The 22317-nt window shown below is 46.0% G+C and overlaps 1 protein-coding gene across 1 annotated transcript in view; it reads right to left on the reverse strand.

The window, feature by feature from the left end:
- TMEM132C (transmembrane protein 132C) overlaps nt 1-22317 on the reverse strand; it is a gene marked incomplete at its 5' end in the record, with an annotated part of 383597 nt that overhangs the window by 55006 nt on the left and 306274 nt on the right. Inside the window, one exon of the mRNA XM_082641029.1 lies at nt 18061-18244. Within this exon, the coding sequence (XP_082497155.1) occupies nt 18061-18244 (184 nt within the window). The remainder of the gene's footprint in view (nt 1-18060; nt 18245-22317) is intronic.

Below are 22317 nucleotides of genomic sequence, written 5' to 3' on the forward strand. Positions count from 1 at the left end.
CTCCATCATCATCATCATCACCATCATCACCATCATCATCACCATCATCACCATCATCATCACCATCATCATCATCATCACCATCATCACCATCACCATCATCATCACCATCATCAACACCATCACCATCATCACCTTCACCACCACCATCATCACCATCATCACCATCACCCTCACCATGTTCATTATCACCATCATCACACTCACCATCGCTATCATCGTCATCACCATCATCACCACCATCATCACCACCATCATCACCGTGATCACCATCACCCTCACCATCACCCTCACCATGTTCATTATAACCATCATCACACTCACCATCACTATCATCATCACCACCATCACCGTGCTCACCATCACCCTCACCATCACCCTCACCATGTTCATTATCACCATCATCACACTCACCATCGCTATCATCACCATCACCACCACTATCATCAACAGCTTCATCATCATTCACCTCCTCCTCTGCACCCTTCTACCGTAGATCTTTTCCAGTATGAAGTGTGAAAATCAAGAAGAGAGACGCTGGAGTTAGATATGGGTTCAAACCCGATTTGCACCATTCCCAAGCCATGTAACTGCAGGAATATTAGCTACACCACAGGCCTCAGTGTCCTCACCCAGGAACTGAAGATAATACAGGCTCAGACACTGCTGAAGCAGCTGCTCTAAGGATTGCATGAAACAACGAATATGAAGCACTTAGCACAGTGCCAGCGCTCAGTAAATGTTAATTACTATTATCATGGAAATGAATCTCAATGTGATTCAGCAAACTTGGATTTCACAGATTCACCACATCAGGGCAGCTCTAATTTCTGGAAATTGTGGCTGATTTTTGCCTCTGACTCTTGGGTTAGGCTCCCCAGGATGACACAACCACATTTTCAGAGGGGTGCTGGTGACGTTTGCCTCCAAGGAGGTCTCCATGAACGACACTGATGAACATAAAACAAGACCAAATATGGGAAAGTCTTTTACACACTGTAGAGTGCTGAGCAGATGTCAGGGAAGGGGGTTACGACTCACTGTCTAGCCTTTGGCCACTCACAGAACCAAGAAAGGCATCCAGTCTAGTTCTTTGCAGAACTGAGGATAAAACAACCCAAATCAGGCCTCCTGCGTGAAACTAGAAGCTTCTGGAGATTTTGCAGATAAAGAAGGCACTCTCATACTTCCCATGGTGTCAGCCCCCAAATTACGGGTGCCATTTTTGTTTGCTGATTCTGAAAGTTCCAGAGTCCCACCCCGACATGGAAGCCTGCCAAGAAATCAGGTCACGGAAAGGCCAACATTCACGGTGCATTTGGCAGTCCTGTTCTGGAAATTTCCACCTGCCCCAAATGTGAGAGCCAACGGGGATGTTTGTATCCAGAGAGGCTTTATTTTGTTTGCTGGGTCTCCCAGACGCAGGATTGTATGGTAGGAAGGAGGATACAGGGGAGACACCTTAAAAATGAGTTAATAGCAAGTGTAATTTGGAAAAGGTTATGGTAAATAAAAAATGTCTCAGACTATAGCTACAGCCTCTTAGCCAGTCTCTTAGATTCTGGATTGGTTAGAGGGAAAAAGAATGATCACCCACCCTGGGCGAGGGGAATAATGGAGCTGAGATAAGGGGGTTCAGGGAGGGGGGCTTCAGGAGGTGGCTGGACCCCCCTTCTGGGGTCCTTGAATGTACAGTGTGCAACACGTAGTACTTTTTTGTGTGTGTGTGTGATACGCGGGCCTCTCACTGTTGTGGCCTCTCCCGTTGCGGAGCACAGGCTCCAGACGCGCAAGCTCAGCGGCCATGGCTCACGGGCCCAGCTGCTCCACGGCATGTGGGATCTTCCCAGACCGGGGCACGAACCCGTGTCCCCTGCATCGGCAGGCGGACTCTCAACCACTGTGTCACCAGGGAAGCCCAACATGTAGTACTTTTGTCCTAAGCTTGGAGCCTTCCCACAATATGTGGGCAAGGGGCAGCTCCCACTCAGGCCAGGATTTGGGGCAAGGAGGTGGCATGGCAGGAGTGTGCACCATGTAAATGATGTCCACTTGGTCAGCCATGGCTGCTCAGAAGTTCTCTTTAGATTCGGAAACAGAATTACAAATTGCCAAGAGCTCTTAGAATTTTCTGCCGCAGCCCTGAGGGGTTATAACTTCACTGCAGGTTGCTTTTAGTTAATGGAGATCAGTTTCGGGGGTTCAGATGTAACCTGGTAGCAGGTGGCCCCTCATAGGGAAAACTGGAATGCTCCCAGATGTGTGTTTGGAAGGCAAAGGGAACACTTTCAATAAAATAAATGAATGTGCTGATTTTGACCTTTTTAAACTCCGTGACAACACCCGGATGGAGACAAAGAAAAAATCTCATTTCATCCAGCCGTTCTTATATTAATTTATAAAGCAAAATACCAAGATTAATTCTCATTCAACTCTGCACCCACCTAAGTTTCTTGAAAATGAAATTCCATTAACAATTCCTTTCATTTATACTTGCAAGAGTTTTTAGTGTGCAGGGACTTGGGCTTCAGTGCTTTCTGCACTTGAGCACAGCAGGGATTCTGTAAGCATTTGGAAAACTGTTTTTTTTTTTTTTTCTTCCATTACAGGGCACAATGCAGTATCTTAAAAATTTGTTATTTAGAACCTCTTAATATTATGCAAGCAGGTATCTGAGATAATATTCACATTCGTAAGTGAATTTTAGGTCTGATGACAGTGAGTGATGTAAAATTCTTGCTCTGAGTAACTAGATCATTTCTCCCTTTTTGTGGGTGATATGTACATCCACCTGACCCAGCATTTATCAACAAGAGTGAGGAGAGTTTCAGTGGCTATGACTACCAGACAGTAGTCATTGGAAAAGGAATTATATACTGCTCACATACTAGTTTTCTAATAAATCCCCCCTTTGCAAGGCCCCTTTGGAAGGAAAAGAAGTAAAAGGGGCACCAAGAACCTTGAGCCACAAATGAAAGTCACTTTAGACTCTGGCACAGGCAAGGCAGAAATCAAAGTCCTTAGTTCGGTGTTAAAGCCTAAAATGAGGGTGAAAGGAAAACTGCCAGAAGAATGAACAACAGATAGCATCTCTTTCCCTGTAACTAAGGAAAGTGGGTTTTACTTGGTTTGCAGATAAGTTCAGGCAGCAGGGCTGCCAAGTACAGTTGCACAGGCTTTGCACTGCACAAGGGCTTGCTTCTGGAGGTGTTCTGCAAAACAGAGGGAAGTAAAGTGTCTTATGCAAGGGCGCCTCTTTCTAATTTGCATGAAGACTCTGCTTGGGCCAGTGGTTTGGACCTTCCCTTAGGACATCATGAATTACAAAGAGGAAGCACACACGTATTTTCACAGCCATCTCTCCTAAAACAGAGAACACTGGTTTCTAAATGCAGCTTCTTTACTTCTCGATTTCATTAATGAAGGGCATGTTGATTCATGTAGCATGTAAGCAGGACACTTGATTGTTTGGTTCAGTCCTTAAACTCAAAATCTAGAACTTTAACCTGGTATATTGTGCACATCCAATAAATGTTTGTTCAATGAATGAACCAATAGGGCATTCTGCACGTGAAGCCACTGCTACAGGTAAACTGACATCTGCCCTTTGCTGTTTTCCCATTGCCTTGAGAATATTAATTATTAATCACGGATTTTTCTGGAGGGAAGGTCACGTGAAGAGGATTTTAGTTGGAAAGGTAAATAATGAATAAAAATCCATGTTCATATTTAACTCACACATTTGTAAAGAACTGTTTGGTTAGGAAGACTAAATCTGGGATCCGACTCTCCCTAAACATCTCTTTTTATTACTAGTATCCATTTCTCCCAGCCCTCCTCACAAAGTCAGAGGTCCTCAAACATTTTGGTCTTGGGCTCCCTTTACAGTCTTAAAAATTATTGAGGGCCCTAAAGAGCTTTTGCCTATATAGGTTGTGCTGATTGATATTTACTGTATTAGAAATTAAAATTGGAAGTTTTGGAAAATCAAGATGACAAAAGCACACATTCCATTAGCTCTTAGAAGGAGGACATCATCCTTCTGGAAAAAGCTATAATTCAAAAAAGATACATGCACCCCTATGTTCACAGCAGCCCTGTTCACAATAGCCAAGACATGGAAGCAACCTAAATGTCCATTGACAGATGAATGGATAAAGAAGATGTGGTACATATATACAATGGAATACTACTCAGCTATAAAAATGAATGAAATAATGAATGCCATTTGCAGCAACATGGATGGACCTAGAGATGATCATACTAAGTGAAGCAAGTCAGAAAGAGAAAGACAAATAACATATGATATCACTTATATGTGGAATCTAAAATAGGACACAAATGAACCTATCTATGAAACAGAAACAGACTCACAGACATAGAGAACAGACTTGTGGTTGCCAAGGGGGAGGGGGAGGGGAGGGATGGATTAGGAGTTTGGGATTAGCAGATGCAAACTTATATATAGAATAGATAAACAGCAAGGTCCTATTGTAGAGCACAGGGAACTATATTCAATGTCCTGTGAAAAACCATCATGGAAAAGAATATAAAAAAGAATGTATGAATATATGAATAACTGAGTCTCTGTTGTACAGCAGAAATTAACACACTGTAAATCAACTATATTTCAATTTAAAAATAATTAAAAACTCAAAATCAAAGAAAAAAAGGAGGAGGACATCATCCTATGCCTCTGTGCACCTGTGACAGAGAGTGAAAAAGTCAAATCACATCATCACATTTTTGATAGTCTCTCCAAATAGCCCCCTGGTAGTCCTTGCTTCCAGAAAGTCACACCCTTGTGTAGTCTTCTCCCACGCTGGATCAGAGATGGTTGATGGAAGCAATAGAATACAGAGAATCAACGGTGTGTGACCTCTGAGGCTGTCATAAAAGGCTTTGCAGTTTTCACCTTGGTCTCTGGGGGAAGCCAGCCGCCATGTTGTGAGGCTACTCAAGCTGCCTGCTGAGAACTAACTTGTCAGCCATGGGAATGAGGCACCTTGGAGGTGGGTCCTCCAACCACAGTCAAGCCTTTAGATGATGCAGCTCCGGCCAACACTTTGACGGCAAACTCAAAGAAGACTTTGACACAGAACCCCCAGCAGAGATCGTCCTGAGTTCCTGGTCCCTTGTTGCTATTTTAAGCCACTACATCTTGGGGTAACTTGTTACACATCAATAGATAACTACTATGGTATTATTATGAAAATAGTTTTTATCTCAGACTCTGTGAAAGGGTCTTGGGGACCCCCAAGGATTTCCATTCCATACTTTGATAACTGCAGAACAAGGGCATGCAGAACTTGAGGAGCTGTGTTCCCCAAAGATCCGAGGGCAGAAGCATTTGATGAGAAAAAGGAATGAAATGCAACAAGGCTAAATGTGGAAGGGACTGTCCTTGTCAACTAGCTTCTCGAAGCGGTGCTCACAGCTGAGGTGCAGAGAAAAGAGCTTGTCACGCCCAAAAGTGCTCTTCTGACTCTGTTATCTGCTTAGTTTCATAGTCTTGGGGAAAAAAAACCCACTCTTGTTCTTCTACTCATCCAGTAATTAAGGGCATGATTCTACCAGATGTATCAGGGCAGAAATTTGCATAATAGTAATGAACTTGGAGTATGTACTTGAACAAATAAAGAACATTAATAGATTGTATGGATCAACAAATAACAGGAATTTGGGGACTTCCCTGGTGGTCCAGTGGTTAGGAGTCTGTGCTTCCACTGCAGGGGGCAGAGGTTCGATCCCTGGTCGGGGAACTAAGTTTCTGCATGCCACACGGCACGGCCAAATAAATAAACAAAATAAAGTGGAGTCTGAATTAAAACAAATAGCATTTGCACCTTCATACTAAATAAAGCATTTTACTATGAATGTGAAGGAGCTAGTTAATGAAAGTTCTATTACTAATGCTACTCCTAAATAATAATGGCCGACGTTTATAGAGCATTTAATATGTGCCAGGCATTCTTCTAAGGGCTTCATATATATTGTCTGATGTAATCCTCACGACAACCCTGGGAGGTAGGGACTGTCATTACCTTCGTTTCACAGGTGAGGAAGCAGACACAGAGAGGGTTAGTGACTTGCCCGTGATCACAGAGCTCAAGAAGTAGTGGAGCTGGGATTGGAAGCCAGGCACTTGTCATGGTCTATGAGGTTAGCCTTTGACTGCCCTTTATCCCCTATTCTGTCTTCATAACACCTGGCAGGAGGTGGGCAGGGCAGAATGTAAGCCAAGAGGATGAGGGTCTATGGCTGTGAAAGTCGATGTGTAGCCCAGGTTGGGGCTCACCCTGTCCCTGTGCTCTTATTCCATGGAGAGCAGTGACTCAAAAACCAAGGCATCAGTAAGCTGAGCCCTGCCTGGAGTGTCTGAAAAGCAGGGTAATGGGCATCTCTTGGGCTTTGTCTGCCAAGTCTCCTGATGGTCCTTTCCCCACCCTCCTCCAATTCTTTATGGTTCTTTTTGGACCTGACCTTATTCTGGGGTACACACACCATGCTAGGCCAATCGTAATGAGTGCGAGTGTGGCTGCCTCAAAAATGGGATGCCCAGATAAGCTAGACTCAGGGTGAGGTCTGAGACTTCTGTTGGAACTCTTGGGGAAAAGGCAGACTTTCTCCTAGGAATGCTAAATTACTTGGATGGAAGCCTGTAGCGACCTTTGGGAAACCCTGCCTGAAAAGGAAGTCTGCAGACGGAAAAGCAGAGCTTAGAAAAGAAGACAAATGGATGGAAATGTTGTCTGAGTGCCTGGATCCAACAGTGCCTGAAGCCCTTGGACAACGGCGATTAATCCTCCTTTTGGATTAAGCCAGTTGAGCTCGTTTCTTGACACCTGCTCCAAAATTGTGTTGATAAAACACAAGGAATTCAAAGATCTTCCATCATGCTTTTTCTTTTTAAGTTTAACATACCAGATCGCATACAATATGAAAAAAAAAATGCAGCCCAATCACTGGTCAGTCCCATAGGAACTACACTGAGGGCTGAACAGATGAAGAATAATGGACAGGCCTGGACTCACAGCAAGGCTGGGGCAGAATCTGGACCTACATTTCCCACTCGGTCACCTTCATGACCATCCCTCTGTATCACCGCTCCCTCTAATAAAGGGGCTACTGGCCACATGTGGCTATTTACATTACAATGAATTCAATTTAGGTAAAGTTAAACGTTAAATTCCTCTGTGGCTCTAGCCAATTTTAAGTGCTCCATGGCCCCATGTAGCTGGTGGTACCCGTATGGGACAGTGCAGATATGGAACCTTGCTATAGAAAGTTCCACTGGATAACACTGCCTTCTAAGTTTCTAAACATGTCTCTTTCCTCCTTCTTAGACTCTAACTGAAATTAATAATGCTTAGGAATATGCAGAAGGTAGATACATTATTAGAACTCATTAATTCAATGGAGATATTTGTTGAACATCTCTAGGTGCTAAGCACCATTCTAGAAGTTGAAGACACAGCCATGAACAAGTCCAAGAACATGCCCACACGAACATGACCGGCCAGAGGGGACAGGGGACACTGATAGTCAAAAAACATCACACAGAACATCATGCTGGGTAGAGATGGGTGTTGCAAAGGGAACACCAAGCAGGGAGAGGGGGAGCCTTTGATCCAGGACAGTGGTCCCTGGACCAGCAGCATCACTGTCACCAGGAAATGGTCAGAGATGCAAATTCTCGGGCTCCACCAGCAATCTACAGAGCCAGAATCACTGGGGTGGGGCTGGCAATGCATGTTTTAACAAGCCCCCAGGTGACATTGAGCATTCACAAGTTTGAGAATCACCTAAATAGCGCAATCTGCACTCCTATCTTAGTCTACGACTTGCTTTTAAGGTCTTACGGTTTATGAACAAAAGCTGGACAAAAGACCCTGCGTAGCCCTTGAACTCTCATCTGAAAAAAATGAGTGGATGATGCTGTAAAACAGGTCTGAATACAAAGTCTATTTGTAAAAGGGATTGAAATGGCTCCAGAGAATTCATTACGTCCACACAGACACATCTTCTGTTTTTTCCTCCAAAATATTTCCTTTTTCCTTCTGCGGGACAATTACTGAAAATGAATTGTAAATTCATTCCTAGATGAATGCTCTAACCGGTTTCAAATGCCGACATAATTATGGGGCGGTAGAAGAAAGGCTGACAGTTATTGAATGTTAGCCTTGGCACTGCTAACCACTCAGAAAACAGTAAGAATCATACATCTTCCTTTCAGCTGGAGAAATTCTGGCAACAAGTATTTTGGAGCAATGTCCTTTTGGCAGGAGCAGTGCCAGGGGCTGGTGACCAAATGATGGAAGAGACAGGAGTCCCTCAGTTCGAGGACGGATACGGTGGGTCATTTATTCATTCATTCAATCCACAGTTCCTTATTAAGCACCTACTGTGTGTGAGGCGTTGTTCTAGATGCTATTGATAGAGTGGTCCCTTCCCTCCTGGAGCTGACATGCCAGTGGGGAAATTCAGACAATGAACACATAAATAAACAGGCGATTTTCTGTCCTGCTATGAAAGAAAATCAAGGCAGTCAGGGCAGAGAGTGACTGGGCTGTGAGAAGATGAGGTCACTGAAATCAGTCTGAGAAGATTTCAGCAGGGATCTGTATAACATGGGAAAAGTGTAGTATGGAATCTGGAGGAGAGGCTCCAGACACAGGAAGCGGCAAGTGCAAAGGCCCTGGGGCTGGAATGCAGTGGAAGGGGAGGTGAGGAAGATCACTAGATCAGAGAACAGCTGTGGGCCAGACATTCAGGGCTGCCTAGGCCCTGGTGAGTCCCACTGTATTTCATTCTTTCTTTCTTCCTTCCTCCCTCCCTCCCTCCCTGCCTCCTTTCCTTCCTTCCTTCCTTCTTTTCTCTTTCTCTCTCTCTCCCTCTTTCCTTCTTTTGCAAGGGGAGTTATGAGAAGAGTGCCACTGTGGAGGAGAGAGACCTGGTCAGGTTCTCAACATGAGGAATGAGCTTTCAGGGGTCAGGCTAGCAGCAGGGAGATGATGGTGGCTCGGATGAGCCTGTGGCTGTAAGGCAGGGAGATGCCGCAGCCTCTGAGACCTGTTTGCGACAAACACAACACAGATAGGTAGGTGCCACATCAGAGTGTGTGGCAGGTGTTAGGGGAACCGGCAGGGGGGTAGAATTCTGCACCCACAATGCGTTATTCCTGCTGTAGCATCTCACCGGCCACCTGGAGTCTTTAAGAGGCTGACTGTTATCCTGTCCAGTAGTTTCCAGGCCGTTCTTGACTTCCTTCCCATGGAACTGACCGGGCTCCAGCATCCTTTGGGTGTGAAGATCTGTCTTCTCGGCTGGCGGGCGCTGGGGCTCAGCAGAAGGCGGTGCTGCGGGAGTGCGTCTGCACCTCAGAACCCGCCGCCTTAGGTGAGAGGCAGCGGGAGGGAACAAGGGCCCCAGACGCTTGGGGACTTTCAAAGCGGACATCGCAGGATAACGTCTGGGATGCTGCACACGGGGATAGGGCCTGTTCTTTGCTGTTTCCCCAGCCTGGTGCACAGCCGGCCAGCAGACAATATTTGATGGAAGATGGAATGAACGGACTGTAAGGGACTCTAGGCCGAAACGAAATAGAGATGAAATCTCAGCTGTCATGGAGCCAACCTTCCAGATTGGGGGAGGGCTGGTGGAAGCAGGCAATACATACGTAAGCAAATAAAAACGTGGGAGTTCCCTGGTGGCGCAGTGGTTAAGAATCCACCTGCCAATGCAGGGGAAACGGGTTCGATCCCTGGTCCAAGAAGATCCCACATGCCGTGGAGCAACTAAGCTTGTGCGCCACAGCTACTGAGCCTGTGCTCTAGAGCCTGCGAGCCACAACTACTGAGCCCGCGAACCACAACTACTGAAGCCCGTGCGCCTAGAGCCCGTGCCCCGCGACAAGAGAAGCCACCGCAATGAGAAGCCCGTGCACCGCAACAAAGACCCAACGCAGCCAAAGATAAATTAAAAAAATAATTAATTAAAAAAATAAATAAAAATGTAAAAAAGAGAATGTTGGGGATGATAAAAGAGGAATTGCCTCAGATATGATGAGACTAAGATATGGTAGCACAACAGCATGGGGTGTCAGGAGACAGCTGTTGATGCTATTGGGGGAGAGCGACCCTCATGGGCTGCGTCTGCAGGAACCAGGCGTGGCGGGGAGACTTTCAAGGGGAGGACTCAACAAGGACAAGGATGCTGAGCGTGGAGGCGCTGGGCAGCACCTCAAACCACACCTGGCACACAGTAGGTGCTTAATAAGGAGAGGTTCACTGTGGCATCGCCCTCTCCCCACAGGCTGGGGTGACGGAGGGCTTGGGGTGAGGGTTTAATTCTCTGTGGCTGCAGCTCTTAATCTTTTTTGTGTCATGGGCATGTCTCACTGTCTGGTGAAGCCTAAGAATCCTTCTCAGAATAAAGTCTTTATAATTAAAAAGATACATGCACCCCTGTGTTCATTGAAGCACTATGCACAGTAGCCAAGACATGGAAGCAACCTAAGTGTCCATCGGTGCATGAATGGATATACGAGATATGGTACGTATATGCAATGGAATACTACTCAGCCATAAAAAAGAATGAAATAATGCTGTTTGCAGCAACATGGATGGACCTAGAGACTGTCAGTGAAATTAGTCAGATAGAGAAAGACAAATACCATACGATATCACTTATATGTGGAATCTAAAGATATGGTACAAATAAATTTATTTACAAAATAGAAACAGACTCACAGATGTAGAAAGCAAACTTCTGGTTACCAAAGGGGGAAGAAGGGGGAAGGAATAAATTGGGAGATTGGGATTGACACATGCACACAGCTATATGTAAAAGAGATAACTAATAAGGACCTACTGTAGAGCACAGGGAACTCTACTCAATACTCTGTAATGACCTACATGGGAAAAGAATCTAAGAAGAGTGGATATATGTGTATATATAACTGTTTCACTTTGCTGTACAGCAGAAACTAACACAATGTTGTAAATCAACTATACTCCAATAAAAATTAATTTAAAAAAGAATAAAGTCTTTAAATGCATAAAATAAAATACGTAGGCTTGCAAAGGAAGCCAATTGTGCTAAAATACAGGTATCAAACTATAAAGAATATCTGAGATAGAGTAATGCATGTGCTTCTGTGTTAGTGTACCTCAAAATAAGTTCTAGGATTGGGTGCAAAGTGACCATAATTCCCAATTAGTGAAAAGTAGAAATGGTATTTCAGGGTGTCTGGATCGCCAGTAATATGTATGGAAATCTGTGATACGAGTACAGTGGTGGCTGCTAATACTTTGGGGGATCTCTGTTCATAATTGGTGGAAATGCTGAGTTTTGGTTAGAGGTTGTTCGTGACCGTGGAGGTGGAATTTTTCCTGTTCAAGTTCACAGACCTGCCTGAGGTCTCTGTGATTCCCAAAGGGACTAAAGACCCCTGCAGGTGTGCTGTGGCATTTTTAGGTCCTGGTCATCTGCCACTTCCCATCCTCTCGCCACTCTCTCCCAGGACTGTTTTTCTGACATTCCAGCGGGAAGGCTGGGGTTGTGAGGTGGGTGACTGCATTCTCGCTGGGAGCATGGGGTTTTGGGGTCACTTGGGCTGTGGACAGATTCCCCTGGGGTGTCCCCTCCCCCATCCAAGGTGATTCTGACTACACATGGGTGAACATTTCTATACTAACATCACGTCTTTAGGGGATTTATAAACAACTGATTCAATACCTACTGAAGTATACCTACTGAAGTAGCATTTCCTTTTAAATATGATTAAAAGTTTAACATGGAACTACTTAAGGTAAAAGAGCTAGCATTTCCTGAAGGCTTACCAGTGCCAGACAAGGAATTCTGAGTACATTTAGTTCTCAAAACAGTCCTACGAGTCTGGTATTATGTCTATTCCCACTCTACAGATGAGGCACAGAGAGGTCAAGCCACTTTTCCAAGGTCACACAGCCATTCAGAGGAAAAGCTAGGACTTACGCCAACATAATTGGCTCCCAATTCCTGTCCTGTTCTCTATTAGAGAAAATATTAAGTAAAGGATAAACTCAGTGGTATATGGACATTGTAAAAAGTCAGAAGTTGGTGTGCTAAGGGCTGGCAGTTAATTGTGCCACGGTGCATGCAGTTTTCTCTCCTGGGGTCCCCTCTTATAGTACGTGGGCTCCAACTGACATTCAGGGTGAGGAGGAAGACAGCGCTAGCCTGTGATTCCCTCCAGCTAATTTTCCTATGTTAGAAGCACTTTTTTTCTCCATCTCCATCTCTCATCGCCAGTGAAGTAATATAATCTTTAAAATTAGGGCAGTTTTTACTTTCTACGTAATGTAAGTAAAATAATGGAAAGCATAAACTTGGGAAAGACCTGAGCCATTGCTCATCCCCCACCCCTTCCTTTTACTGATGGGGAAACCCAAGATCACGTAATGAGGGTGAAAACATGAATGACAATCATAATCACATTTTTGGAGCATTTTCTTTGTGGCAGGCAGTGAATAAGGTACCATTAATTGGATAATTAATCAGCAACCTTGAAACCATTGCCACCAAGTCAAAACAGCTTCTGATGGGTCATAGATCAGCTTTTTAGACACAAATCTGGGCTGGTTAGTTGGAGAGAGGGACATTTTTAAATTGAATTCCAAAGTAAATCTCCAGCTGTGGCAAGGAAACACTTATTCTGCCCATATAGTTATTTTTCAACTGCACAAACATTTTTCAATTGCCGAGAGCATCAAAGCCATCCTTGAAATACTCCTAGAGAATTACAAATGTAAAATCTTCAAGTTGGAGAAGGAGCGTGGAGATCAGGTTGTTTTAGGAAAATCAGAAAACATTATCTTTTCATTGTCTCTTTAAAAATAATATTATCCCATCCCTGTCAAAGGAGATGTCCCTCGATTCTCTGATATGCCTGTATTTGCCTTTCTCTAACACAGGATATTGCCAACATGCTTCCCCACGGACCTCAAAGCCAAGTTAAGTCGTCCATCACTTGTAGATTGACAGGGGGTCCAAGAACATCTCTGCAATGCCACAGGCCTGCGAATGCACGCTCTGTTCCTCAGTCTGGTTCTCTGAATTTAGCAACAACAAAGGATGCAGAGAAGTAACCACGGGATACTGCTGGGTAGAAATATCCGGCCATGGGGTTCAGATACCCCAGTGAGATCCCTTAACCTCTCCCCTCACAGACTGAGGATAGGTGTGATGTATCCTCTGGGAAGGAGAGTCTGAAGCACGTACCCCTCGGTATCCCTCAGCATCCTGGCTGGAAACAGAAGGTCCACTCAGAGGAGTTGAACTGGAGAGTGTGTGATGACAGGGCTGCGGGCAGGATCAAAGGAAACAGCCAGGGATGGTGCAATGTCCAGACGCCCATCTCAGCTGGGAGCCTGAGGCAAGCAGCCCAGTGACTGGTACCCAGAGAGAGGAGGACCACGGAAAACAGCTTCTTTGACAGGACAGGAGCTGTACGCAGAGAGGACCATGCCCCTGGCAAATGTGCGGCAAGATGGGGCTGGGGGTGGGACAGGGATGCAGCAAGAGGGGGAGGGATAGGGATGCAGCAGCGTTCCAGAACAGCAGTAACAAAGTACCACAAACTGGGTGGCTTAAAACAACAGCAATTCATTCTCTTGTGAGTCTGCAGACTGTAAGTCCAAAATCAAGGTGTCCCTAGGGCCGGGCTCCCTCTGAAGGTGCTAGGGGAGGAACTTCCTTGCCTCTGTTCTAGATCCTGTAGGTTACTGGCAATTTTTGCTTTCCTTGGCTTGTACGTGAATCTCTCCAAGCTCTGCTGCCGTCCCCAAACGGCCTTCCTCCCTGTGGTCTCCTCCAGATATCCAAACTGAGCTCTCCTTCTAAGGACACCAGTCATTGGACTTTGGACCTCATTTTATTTTCATTTTCATTTTTTTTTTTTTGGCCTCGCCGCGTGGCATGTGGCTTGCGGGATGGAACCCGGGCCCTCGGCAGTGAGATTGCGGAGTCCTAACCAATGGACTGCCAGGAAACTCCCCTACCGTTTTATTTTTAAATAAACTGCAGGGAGAAGCTCTGAGACATGAACAGAACTGGGAACCAGTTACAAGCCATCCCCTTGTCCCGCGCTATTCGTCTTCATGGCAGCACCTTATCATGACCTGGTCTTAGCTTAAGAAATAGCTTCCTATTTGCTGTCTGTCTGTCTCCCACATCCCCCTGCCCCCTGAGGGGAAGACCTGCTTGTTTACTGCTGAGTCCTCCGGATGGAACACGACGTGCCCCCACAGTGCCTGCACCTCGCAAGAGCTCAGGGTGAGGTTGAGTGGATTCTGCACGTCTTTATTCTTGAAAAGAGACCAGCATCCCCACACCCCTGCCGCCAACCTGCAGAAACTGCCACATGGAGGTCTGCGCCTGACCTCTGCTTGTGGGGTCTCAACTAGGGATGTGAATACTTTTCTCTTATGGCAAAGAAGAACTGAAGCCCAAGCACTAAAGTTGCTGCTTCATCTCCTAGTCTGTGCTGGCCCCAGGCTGCCCTGGACCAGCCTTCGGTCCTGGTCCCCGCAGCCAGACCCCTCCCTCTCTTCCACCCCAGCTGATGTGGGCACTTTGAGGGCAGGGGCTGAGGACTGGCGGGGTGGGAGATGCTCGAAGGCCAAGGAGCTGGACCCTGAAGCTTTCCTGCCCCCATGCAAGGAAAGGGTCCTGTCGCTGAGTTAAGTCTGACGGCGGGGTGGGTAAATGATGGCTTTGTGAGGCTGAGTTCTCCACCCAGGATGGTGCTGGGGGCAGGCAGTGTGATTCAGGGGGCTCCCGCCCAGAAGGGTCACTCCGCTGGAGAGTTGAGGGCACTGCCCCTGCTCCCTGTGTCTCATTTACTCACTGGGAGTTGGAAGGTACTGCTGGGTGAGATAGAAGGCCACCGAGAATCACATGGGTGGCGTCGTGGCTTTCTTCCTGGATTTAGGAAGGGGTTTGAGAAGGCCTGATTTTAAGGTGAGAACTTCCCCAACGAGGCCCATTTCCTATTCGGTAATCCTCTCTGTTACCTTTTGGCAGTTTGCTTTTCTTTAGAATGAGCAACGGTTGGGGCAATTAATTGTTTTCAAAGACTGACCCGTTGCCTCACTGGTTGCTGACAGGTAACATAAAGATTTGCCTCTTGTTCAGTTTTTTTAAAAAAATGTCTCATCTTCTAGTCAAGCTGCCATTTTATTTGCTACTTCCTTCCAATAAAAGTTTCTATTCTGGCTGCTTCTCAAGGTACTAAAGCTCATTCTAGAAAAAAAAAAAACTTTGAAAATACAGAAAATAAGAGAATAGAAATCTCTCCAAATTGCTTCTTTTATTGTCTACTCCCTGGTATAGTTCCTAACTGTCCACAGCACTTTGCAGAGTTGATGTCAAACTGTACATTCGAGGGGAAGCAAAAGGATGACATCACATGAGCTCGTAAATCCGGCCGTCAGAAGTCCTTGCTCTATTCCGTGCAGTCAGCCACTCTGTGACCTTCTGGATGAAGCCAGTTTGAATTCATTTACAGTTATTTGCACACAAAAGGATTCTGGGTGTGACATAAGTCGTCATTTCATTTTACCTTAAAGGTATTACAAAAACACTATAAGCACAATATTAATGACACCCTGCTTCAAAGAAGGCTTTCTTGTAGTCCCTTGAAAAGCATGGCCAGGGACTTCCCTGGTGGCCCAACGGTTAAGACTCAGGGTTTCCAATGCAGGGGGCATGGGTTTGATCCCTGATCGGGGAACTACGGTCCCACAAGATCCCACAAGATCCCACATGCCACGCAGCATGGCCAAAAAAAAAAGGCGTGGCCAAAATCATATCTCATATACTTATAATGACTTTACTTTTCACAGTATCTGCAGGACTTATCTTTTTGAAATAGGTAAGGTGGGAACTAGGCACGTATACTCTAGAACTGAGGTCGAGGTCCTGTGACATAGGTCTGCAAACTTTCTCTCTAAAGGGCCAGACAGAAATTATTTCAGGGTTCGTGAGCCAAGAGGCAAAACTGAGCATATTAAGAAGCGACTTATATAACCGTTCAAAATGTAGCTATTTGAAAAGGCAAAAACCACTCTTAGCTTGCATGGTGTACCAAGAGGCAGCAGGTTGAATCTGGCCCATAGCCTGTAGATTGTTGAGGCCTTTTCTAGGACATGAAAAGTCAAGAGAAGTCATTCTCTAACCTCAGGGTATTAACAAATCCTAATACCTCCTGTGGTGGACATTTGTTGCTGTGTCTGACTAGCATCCATTGCCCCTCTTTCAGTGGAATCAGATTTTCCCATCATGCACCACGCCTACCAGCCCTCCATCTGATCCCAGACATGCTCCAGGGGAAGGTGTTCCCCAGACCTGGCCATTCAGAGCATCTCGTCCTTTTGGCTTCCGTGACTGGCTTCCCAGGTTAGACACGTGACCCAAGCCAAGCCAATCAATTCCAAACAGAGCCAGTCCTACGAGTTTTCCTGGGTGATCAGCAATGATCTTTCACTCTTTTCCTGCTGGATATGATGCTGTGACTATGTCAGCATGGCACTGCCAGGGGCCACCTTGGGGACAGAGCCTCCTGGACAGTGACTCTAGCCAAGAGGAGCACAGAGCTGAGAGGGGAAGAGAAGCCACCTTCCGTGATGACATCATTTGCACACCTGCATCCTTGGTACTCAACCTGTGCTCTGTTGTCTCTGTCTAGAAGCATCGGCATAACTTAGGAGCTTTAAAAAATATCCAACACAGACCTCCTAAATGAGAACCTGCATCTGAGAAGAATCGTTAGGTGACCTATATGAACATTAACATTTGAGAAACACTCTTCTAGACTTTTTAAGTTATGTGAGCTGGTTACTTCTCATCGTGCTTAAGCCAGTTTGAGTTGGGTTTTCTGTCACATGGAACTCAAAGACTTCTAGTTGATATATTTCTTAACCTGGTGTCAATGAAGCCTGCTTATTCCAAAGCTGAACAGAAATTAGTTTTAGAATATCCATGTCAGGCTCCATGTCTATGAAGGCGAATTCTGGCAAAGACCACTGGAGCTATATTTCAGAACACTCTTCCAGTGCCTCTGAAACGCCATCCTCTATGTATCTCCATAAGGGGGACTTAACACTTGTGCACAGGCATGGTCCTGGAGAATAGTCCCAGGGCTTGGCAGACGTGGGTGAGTGACCACAGGATAGAGTTACAGTCTAGCCCCTTATCATCCTCTGCTTTTCTCAGTTCCAGATGCATGGGGTCTAGCTAGAAGTTGGTAACACGGGTTTGTGTATACTCTATTTGTGTTGTGTTCTGCTTGTGTCAATCACATGTTGACTTACTGTGTAGTGAGGCAGAGACTGGGGTAGTCACCCAACTTTTCCTCTGCACCCATGTTTCCCAGACCTCTTGAAATCTGACGGGGCCACAGGACTCCTGCCCAAGGATGTGTGTGAAAGTGTCATATGTAATTTGTAAGCCATTGCTTAGAAGAGCTTGCATGTCACCCTGACTGCTCCTCTGTCTTTGCCACCAAGAAGGCCACATGTTCCTGATGTTCTAGCTCCAAGATGATGATGTATCCATCAGTCTAGATCCCTGAGGGACTGCCTGGAACAGAGCCCCCTACCATCTAAACCACGTGACATAAGCAAGAACAGCCTAGATGGCATTAGGCACCTAAGATTTGGGGGTTGTTTGTAGCAGCAACATACCATACCCATCTTAATAGCCATAGTGACCTAAAGCTTCCTTATAAGAAAGGAACAGAAATAAAAAGAACTGGAGTAGACTTCAAGAAGAAAAAGTAAGTAAATACTATAAATTTGGCAAATGTCATGAAGCTGGTATGAAAATAGCTGAAGTTGAGACAAGCTGGATTAACGACGATAGCAACTTCCAAAGACTAGGAAGGGGGGAAATTGTGAATGCAAACATCCCATGAAACAACAGCAGCAAACTTCCTGGGAAAGAGAGGGGGGACACCAGGGTACAATCAGACAGCTGAACACATGATCACACGCGCATCCATGACCACACCGGGCTTACCATGGCCAAGGGCACGATGCCAACCAGGTCCTTCTGGCTGATGAAGATCTCAGACACAGCGATGTCTGTGGTCCCCCTCCTCGGGTATTCCACCTGCCAGGTGATGGGCTGACTCCCCGACAGGCTGCTGAAACTGGCGATTTCAAAGTTCATCTGCACAACCTCATTGAATAAACTGCTGCTTCTGGAAGAGAGCAGAGGAAAATAGCTTTAAGCTGACTTGGTTTGGTGGAAGCACATTTCAATCCCTTCGCCCCGTCCTCCTCACAATTATAACTAGAATGTAAGGACAAAGGAAATGCCTTTCAGGCATGGCACCCGGGAACTTGGCACCAACTACAATTTAGGGACTTGGGCGGGTGGGATGGAATAGCACCCACACGTTAAGAATGTGGCCGAAGAATCTTCGACATTGAGCATCAGTGTATGTATTTTTTTTTTTTTTAAAGAAGATGTTGGGGGTAGGAGTCCTTATTAATTTAATTTATTTATTTTTGCTGTGTTGCGTCTTCATTTCTGTGCGAGGGCTTTCTCTAGTTGTGGCAAGCGGGGGCCACTCTTCATCGCGGTGCGCAGGCGCCTCTCACTATGGCGGCCTCTTGTTGCAGAGCACAGGCTCCAGACGCGCAGGCTCAGTAGTTGTGGCTCACGGGCCTAGTTGCTCCGCGGCATGTGGGATCTTCCCAGACCAAGGCTCGAACCCGTGTCCCCTGCATTAGCAGGCAGATTCTCAACCACTGCGCCACCAGGGAAGCCCTCAGTGTATGTATTGATGAGTCGCCTGGATTGATTTTGACTAGCTCTTCAGACAGTGAGTTAATCCAGTTTGCCTCACCCTGGCACCATGGACCTGGATGACCTCGGAACTAAATGGACCCCCTTGAAGTTCAGTGTCGTTTGTGTGGCAGATATTGTAAGCAGCTAAATCAACGTCTTTCAACCCCTTCCTAGCTTATCCTCCTACAGAGGCCGAGAAGCATAAAACTACCTTTCTAGACTCCCTTGAAGCTACCTGCAGGCTTAAAGCCAAGTTTCCACTTGTCAGAGCCACTCTACTTGTACTTAGATGTAGAAGTGGGTTATGAAGCAGCAGCGGGGAAGGCAATTAGGACTTTTCTGACAAGCATCATGGTCCTGGTTCTTCCGGGGCAGCTGTGGTGGTTCTGTTATCCAGGCCCCTGCATTATCATGCCAAGTGATATTTCCAGTGCAAAGGTCCACGGCAGAGTTGGTCATTTTTCTTATCTGTGTTTCTTCCCTGTCTGCCTTGTCCCTGGCTGTGTAGTAAACACATTCAATTCAACAGCTCTCCTAGAGATTCTTGGAATTGTTCAGTATCCCTTAAGGAAAACTCTTCTCTTTAGAAGGACTAGTTAGCTAAAGGGACTCTGATGTCTGCAACTAAGAAATCTGACTAATACCCTGTATTTGAAGTGGGCCCAGATATATATATATTTTTAGCAAGCTTGCCCCAGCAATTCTGATGCTTTGGGAATGACCGACAGTCCAAACATCTCATTTTTCGGATTACAAAACGAAAGCCCAGGAAGGGAAAATTGCTTGTTCTCAACCACATAGCTAGTTAGTGGCAGAAGCAAGCTGAATGTAGCTTCTCCCAATTCCCAGCCCTGTGCTCTCGACAGCATTCTCCTCTAATTTAGTCGGGGGTCGAGTATGAAATTACAAGACACCAAGCAAGTTTCCCTAGAACAGAGATGGGCAAACTGTGGTCTGTCAGCCAAATGCAGCCTGTTACCTGTTTTATGTAAACAGTCTCATTGGACCCCAGCCCTGCCCGCTTGTTTATGTTTTGTCTCTGGCTGTTTTCATGTTACATACAAGAATCTGGTTGAATAATTATGTCAGGTCATGTAACACCTGCAAAGCCTAATGTATTCACTAACTGGACCTTTACTGAAAAAGTTTGCCAGCCCTTGTTTTAGGAGATCAGAGAAGGGAAAGTGGGAGAAGCTTTCTGGAACTACTGAATCAAAAGAATCAATATTGGTGGTGCCCTTCCAAGGAAGGGAATCCCAGACGTACAGCTGGGCTTGTGAGGTGGGCCAGGGAGGATCTTGAAGCCAGGCTGAGGTGCCCCCAGTGCTCTTTGCCTGTAGGGTAAATATTAAGCAAGTGGTGGGCCAACAGTTAGCACTCTCACAGCTGGCAGCTTCTGGAAAGGCCGCCTGATGTCAGGTGAATTGAGGGGGATTTCCCACAGCACATCAAGAAAGAAACACCAGAGATGTTAACACTGCATCCCAAGCGTGTGCTGGTACCAGTGTGAAGAGTCACGGAGAAACTCTTCCCTTTGCTGCGGGCGACCGTCAGTTAAAGATGCACCCACTCAATCTTCAGGTCTTGCCCAGTAGCCAGAACGCTAATTTCTCACTCTGTTACCCTCAGGCCCGTTCAGAGGCTGGGGCGGGACGTAACAGCAAGGTCGCTGCACCAGCCAAAGCACCGGGACTCATGAATCTTCCTTCCGGTGCTCCGGGCTGGAAGTGGAGCCCGGAGGATAGCGATTTATGAGACGCTGCATATATCGCTCTGGGAGGGAAAACGAATTCAGCGTCTGGAACCTCAAGCCATGGTCTGTGCAAGCTCAAGAGTGAATTATTTGTCTTGGAAAATGAGGGAGACGTGTCTGGAATCTGGAGTGTTTCCAAACTAAGACTTCTTGGTCCAGCAGCTAAGGCCTGCAGGGATCGGGGTCTGCTCAACTCAACTTCCGGACATCCCTCCTGCATGCTCTGGCCAGCCTCTCCCTTCACAAGACTAAAGACTTCCCTCATTTCAGGGGGTTTAATCTTGCCCTCTCAGGATTAACAGCCTCCCTTGGTATCTCCTTATCTGCAGCAGAGCTGGCTACTTGGCTGTGCTTGCTGGAGATGTAGCTGTTGGTTATCTGACCCTATTCAACAAAGCATTCTCTTTCCTTAGTACTGCACGTGGCAAAAATCCAGTTATCCAAAGATCCCGTCGTGACGCCTAAAGGATGCCTACACTGAGAATATTGCTAGAGATTTTACAATGTGCCTGCGACCTACCCCCATCTTTGAGGTGGAAGACTCCTGCCTTAAAGACAATGCAGTGTGGTGATTTCCAAACTGTGGTCCATGGGACCCCTAGTGTACCCGGGGGGTGTGACAGTGCTGGCTCTGGGGCTGGAACTGGTCCTTGATACGCCTCTTTCCTTCATCAACTCCTACTGCAGCAAAAGCAGATCCAGTGTTACATGTTGTGAATATTGGGCATCCAAGAAGTATTTTATTAAAGAATGAAAAAGAAAGGAAGTGGTAAAGGGCAGGAGGGAGGTTAGTGGGTTGAAGCAAGACGAGGACCCGTGACTCTTTCAAGGGAACACAGCCAGTGTCATGACTCATTTGCTGTCACCTTCCAAGCAGACCTCCTGAGCTCAAGTCCTGGCACCACCCGTTACCGGCTGGGTGACTTTGGGCAGCTCTGCCCTCTTTTCCCTAGTTGCCAAGTGGGAAGTCAACTCCTTCCCATTTCATGGAGTTGATACGAGGATTAAATAAATGATCACATATGTCTCAGGAACTTAGAACAGAACTTGGCACGACCAAAGGTTAATAAATGTGAGCTCTTCCTGTGTTTAGCAGGACTTGACCCTATGTTCATCCTCTGTGACTTTAGATTTGGTCAAAAGCCACCTCTTAAACGTGCCCCTTTAGGGCTGGTCCAGGAGCTCCCGGAGAACAAGCCAGAGGATAGATGCCAATTCCCTGCTATTCATCGTGAACTGGGATCTGTTCAGATTTGTATACAGTGCACTTGCTTGGTAGCTGTTCCTGTCAGACACAATACCATGGTATGATACATTATGCTAGCAGATGGGGACCAAGAAAAGAAGAAACCTGTCTGCAAATCTGTCTGTGGCCAGTGCTTTCCTACTCTCTCTGAGCCAACTGAAATCTTTGTTAAGCCTTTGCCTTGAAGGGACCAAGAACCCTCCATGCCAGCCTATATGGGGCTTGTGATATCTTTGGAGTAATAAATAGAGGAATTTAAACACTTGAGTGATTCCAGAGAGAGCCCAAGAACCACTACTTGCTAAATCAATAGGGTAGATTTATTGCAGTTAACTCTCGAAAGAAATGTTCAAAATTGGCTTAAAAAAGCTCTTACCAAAAGCAAATAAATTCCCACAATAGTCACAATAAAGTTTGGACTTTGGAAACCCAATTTATCAAACCTCTTGGGTGTTGCACTCCATCTTGTAAGAAAATGAAG

The sequence above is a fragment of the Mesoplodon mirus genome (genome assembly GCF_964341445.2).
Source record: "Mesoplodon mirus genome assembly, chromosome: 13".
Classification (NCBI taxonomy): Eukaryota; Metazoa; Chordata; class Mammalia; order Artiodactyla; family Ziphiidae; genus Mesoplodon; species Mesoplodon mirus.